Raw genomic sequence first — 5548 nt, forward strand, 5'->3', positions numbered from 1 at the left:
TATGATGATGATGATGTTGTTGTTGTTGCTGTTGATGATGATGATGTTGTTGTTGATAACGATGTTGTTGTTGATATTGATGATGATGTTGTTGTTGTTGATGATGACGATGTTGTTGATGACGATGTTGTTGTTGATGATGACGATGTTGTTGATGAAGATGATGTTGTTGTTGATGATGTTGTTGTTGTTGTTGTTGTTGTTGTACTCGAGTTAACCGTAGCGGTAGCAGTAGTAGTAACAAACATATTTTTATTCAATTTTAGACATTGTAGAGATGATGATGATGTCGCTTTTGTAGTTAATGATGACGATGACGACGAAAATGATGATGACGTTTTCACAGCTGCTGCTGCTACTACTACTGCTGCTTCTGCTGTTGTCGGCGCTGACAATGATGAAGCTTTAATGTTAAGTTTTATTGGATGTGACGACGACGAAGACGATGGTGGTAATGACGGTAACGATGATGATGATGATGACGTCAAAGATGATGATGATGATGATGATGATGATGATGATGATGATGATGGTGACGATGACAGTGATGTAAAGTTCGGAGTGATTCTCGTTACAGAAACAGCTGGAGATATTTGTTCATAATTGTTGTTGTTGTTGTTGTTGCTGCTGCTGTTGTTGTTGCTGTTGTAGTTGTTGATGTTGATGACGCAGTTGTTAATGTTGCTGTTGTTGTTGCTTATCTGTTTAACGATATCAGCATTGCAATTGTAGTTAATGTTATTGTTGTTGTTCACAATGCTTATGAAGTTGTTAATGTTGGCATTGTTGTTGTTGTTGTGAAATATATTGTTGTTGTTGTTGTTGTTGCTGCTGTTGAACTGAGACAACATGTCAGCAAAAGCGGGCATCATCTTACTTGGTGTTATGGTAAGACCTGAGTAGGCTGTTGTTGTTGATGTTATTGTTGATGTTGTTGATGTTGTTGTTGTTGTTGTTGTTGTTAATAACATCCAAAAACCAAACTTTTCAACAACAATATTAAATAAATCGTAAACATAGACAACAAACAAACAACAAGCATAAACATGAAAATATCTTACGGTATATTGCAGGCAACGGATGAGCGAAATTAAAGTTCGTTGGTGACGTAACGATGACGTCATAACTAGTCAGCTGACCGCTGGTCAGCTGTTTCCTCCACCTGGCTCTGCGATTGCTGAACCATACCTGAATGGATGGATGGATTGATGAATGAATGGATGGATGATTGATTGAGTGGATGAATGAATAGATGGATGGATAGATATAGGGATTGATAGACTGTCAGAGATCATTCATCAAACTTAGGAACGATCTTCAACTTTTATTCAATTTGTTTATTAGTGATGCAACTACACTGTCCACAATTTCAAAATTTACACGCACAAAATAATTAAAAGACTTGTTCAAATTATTGAAATCAAAATTTGAAAACATAAAAAGATAAACCGACAAATAAATACACAAACAGATGGAAAGTAAACCAAACAAACAAACAAACAAGCAAACAACCAAACAAACAAACAAACAACCAGCCAACCAAACAAACAAACAACCAAACAAACAACCAACCAACCAAACAAACAAATAACCAAACAACCAACCAAACAAACAAACAAACCACCAACATCCAACCAACCAACCAAACAAACCAACAAACAAATCACCAACATCCAACCAACCTGGATTCTAGCTTCGGTAAAACCGGTTTTGGCGGCTAAATCCTCCCTAGTGTAGACATCAGGGTAGTGCGTTCGCTCGAAGGATTTTTCGAGCAACTCCAGCTGGTCTGAGGTAAAAGTTGTTCGGTTTCGGCGCTGTTTTCTACTCAGTTTCATGACTGATATGTCATCGTCGTTATCGTCGTCACTGTGGTTGTTGCAGCTGTGGTTGTTGTGGCTGTAGTTGTCGCGGCTGTGGTTGTCGCGGCTGTGGTTGTTGTGGCTGTCGACATTTTCGTCGTCGTCAGAGTCGGGATTAATAGAGTTGTTAATTGACGTTGTTGTTTGGGTTGTTGTGAGATTTGAAGCTAAATGCTGTTGATGTTGTTGTTGTTGTTGATGTTGTTGGTGATGTTGTTGTTGTTGATGTTGTTGGTGGTGTTGAAATTTTTCAAGTTTAGATGCAGTATAACTACTGTTGTTGTTGTTGATGTTGGTGTTGTTGTTATTGCTGACGTCATCGTCGTCAACAACATTCAAATCTAAATTTTTTCGATAAATTTCAAAGGAATTTTTAATTTTTTTTTAATTTAATTTTTTTAATTTTTAAAGAATATTTTTATATAAAATAACGCATGCGAAGATGAAAAGAGAAAATGTGTGTGTAACTCTTTCTAATGTACCATATCATCATCATCATCATTCCATATCATCATCATCATCACCATCATCATCATCTTACCCATATCATCGTCATCTTCTTCTTCATCTTCGTTATCAGATTTGTCATTATCATCATCACTATCGTAATCGTAGCGATCGTAAATATTATTATTATTATCATTATAATTATTACTATTATTATTTATGTTATTATTATTATTACTATTAAATTTGTTGTTGTTGTTTTTCCTTTTTGGAGAATATTGGTCTTGTATTTTTTGACAACGATGTTGGCGCTGATCCTGGTAATGATGATTGAGAGAAGGAGGAAGAGGAAGAGGAGGAGGAGAATGAGTGACCGGATGTTGTTGATCGTTTGGCTGTTTGTTGTGTTGGGTTAAATTCTGTTTCCGGCACGTGACACTGTTGTTGTTGATGTTGATGTTTCTTTTGTTGTTGCAGATGTTGTTGTTGTTATTTTTGTTGTTGATGCTGTTGTTGTTGTTACGAACTTTCAGTTTGCATTCGTCGTCGTCTTCGTTGTTGTTGTCGTTGTTGTTGACCATCAGTTTGTTGCTTGATCTGAATAATGAAAACACGTTTGAAGCGCTTTTGATAATTTTAATTTAAAAAATGCCTTGAACAACACACACACACACAACACACACACACATATATACAAACATATATACACACGCATACTACACACATACAAACCTGTGTTTTCCAGCTCCAGCAGGTCCGGCTCCATTTGCAATTGAACCCGGTCTTATCGAGCCGGTTTCTTGGTACCGCTGCAAGATTTTACTGACGCAACCGTGGCTGACACGCAAACTGCGACTTATCACGCACGGTCGAACGCCCTGTTCGTGGCGACAACGACGATGATGAGGATGGTGGTGGTAGTGATAATGATGATAATTTGTGTTCCCTATGATGATGATAGTTATTTTAAATATAGCAACTAATCAGAACTTTTGATGAGGTCCTACTTAACTGTGGCAACCAATCAAAACTCAAGATGACGACCAACCTTATATTAGCAACCAGTTAAAAATGAATTGTGAAAACCGAGGGTTAAAAATGAAAAAGAATTATGGCAGCCAATCAGGAATGAGGAAAAATTCCAATCTAATTTTATCGATCAATGAAAATCAAGGACTACGTCAAATCTAAAAATAGCAACCAATCAACTTTGAAATTCTAACCTGAGAAGCGAGCTGTATGATTTTTAGTCGCACGTGATTGGGTAGCGGTCGACCGTTTATGAACACGCCCCCGAGTTGATTGACCCGACCCTGACCTTTAGAATAATAATAATAGTTATTATTATTATAGTTATTATTATTAATATAATAATTATTATTGTTGCAATAATACTGATGACGACGGAGATTTTAAGATATAGCAAAGTGATGATGAAGATGAAGAAGAAGATGATGGTGATGTGATGCTTCTTGCGGTTGTACGTCTTACTGGATGGATGTGGTTATGTGGGAAGAAAAAGGAATGTGAGTTTCAACAGCTAACAGACGAGCTTGTGTGCACGTAAGGCTTCCGATTACTACTTAACACTCCCAGATTCGGCTTAGCGTGTTACTTGGCTCGTCGATATAACTCACATCGTCATCTGTTTATAAGTGAACTGTCTGGCACGCTCTGTCTGGCATGCTAACACAATTTTTCAATATAAAAGAAGGTGATTTCAAGGCGTGGCAAATTGTTTGTTTGGCAAAAGACATCCAACTGATCTCTGGATGTGACCCTGTTTCTCGAGAGTGTCAGAAATTTAAAGGGCCGAAACACTCGTTTTACGAAAGCTCTTCCTCTAAAGACTCTCGTTGAACCCTCTTTATGTTCGAGTTTCTACATACACATATTTAACCATTTAGATATAATTTAGATGCCTATAAAGAGCAATGAGATCATCACCATCACCATCATGATTATTATTATTACTATTATTATCATCGTCATCATCATCACCATGGTGATCGATTGATCCAGCGTTCTTCGTAAGATAGCGTAGAAATGTGATTTCATAATAATCCTCACACAATAAATGAGCGTGCCTGAACGCAATGGTGATGATGACGATGACGACGATGATGATGATGACGATGATTATGATGATGATGATGATGATGATGATGAAGGTGATGATTGTGGCTATACTGATGATGATGATGATGATGTGACGATGATGATGTGACGATGATGATGTGACGATGATGATGTGACGATGATGATGATGTGACGATGATGATGATGGTGACATTTGAAAGCAAAAGTATGGTGTAAAGATTTTTTTTTCGATTCAATAAGACTGTGTTTGTTATGTTTTGCTATGCTTTTTATTATTATTATTATTACTAGTAGTAGTAGTAGTAGCATATTGTTTGAATACTTAGTCATTTTTGTGTTGTTTTGAATATGTTTTTTGTTGCTGTTAATGTTGTTGGTCAACCATTCAATCAACCATTGACTCCTAGTCATCATTTGGTTTTGACAAACAGAATCTGAAATTAACTCGACAAATTTTGTTCTGTTCAAATGTTTCCATGATATGACCAATTTATTCACTTTCACAGAGAAATTAGCTAACCAGCCAACCAACCAATCAATCAATCAATCTGACAGCTAGCCAACCAATATGCCAATTAGCTAAACCACCAACCAGCCAATCAATCAATCAATCAATCAATCAATCTGCCAGCTAGCCAACCAATCAATCAATCAATCTGCCAGCTAGCCAACCAATCTGTTAACTAGCTAAACCACCAACCAGCCAACCAACCAACCACAAAAATTCCAACTAACCATCCATAGTGTTATGGAACGCTCCAAAGTATCCACCAAAATTCATCGGACCAAGTCGTGGAAACATCATTGATTATTATTATTATTATTAATTATTTTTTACTATTATTATTATTATTAATTATTATAGTAATTATTTTTATATATTTAGTGGTAGTAGTAGTAGTATGAGAATTATTAATGCTAGTGGTTGTGGTGTTGAGTTTTATGACATTATTACATTATATTTAGTACTAGCTTTTGTTGGTGTCATGTTGCACCAATCGAAGTAGTAGTATAATAATAATAATTATTATTATTTATTAAAATATTTATTATTTATTATAATATTTATAATAATTATTATTTATATTATTATAATATTAAATAATCATAATAATAACAATAATAATCGAGATCTTAAT

At 35.7% G+C, this 5548-nt stretch overlaps 1 protein-coding gene across 1 annotated transcript; it reads right to left on the reverse strand.

The window, feature by feature from the left end:
* Window positions 1-999: 999 nt before the first annotated feature.
* HELRODRAFT_92410 (hypothetical protein) lies at window positions 1000-3640 on the reverse strand (the record flags this gene model as incomplete). The annotated part of the gene is made up of 5 exons (XM_009016603.1): window positions 1000-1188; window positions 1683-1929; window positions 2608-2747; window positions 3038-3187; window positions 3533-3640. Coding segments are annotated over 5 exons (834 nt in total), but the record flags the coding sequence as incomplete, so codon positions are not given.
* Window positions 3641-5548: the final 1908 nt, after the last annotated feature.

Source organism: Helobdella robusta (genome assembly GCF_000326865.2).
Source record: "Helobdella robusta unplaced genomic scaffold HELROscaffold_189, whole genome shotgun sequence".
In the NCBI taxonomy this organism is placed as follows: Eukaryota; Metazoa; Annelida; class Clitellata; order Rhynchobdellida; family Glossiphoniidae; genus Helobdella; species Helobdella robusta.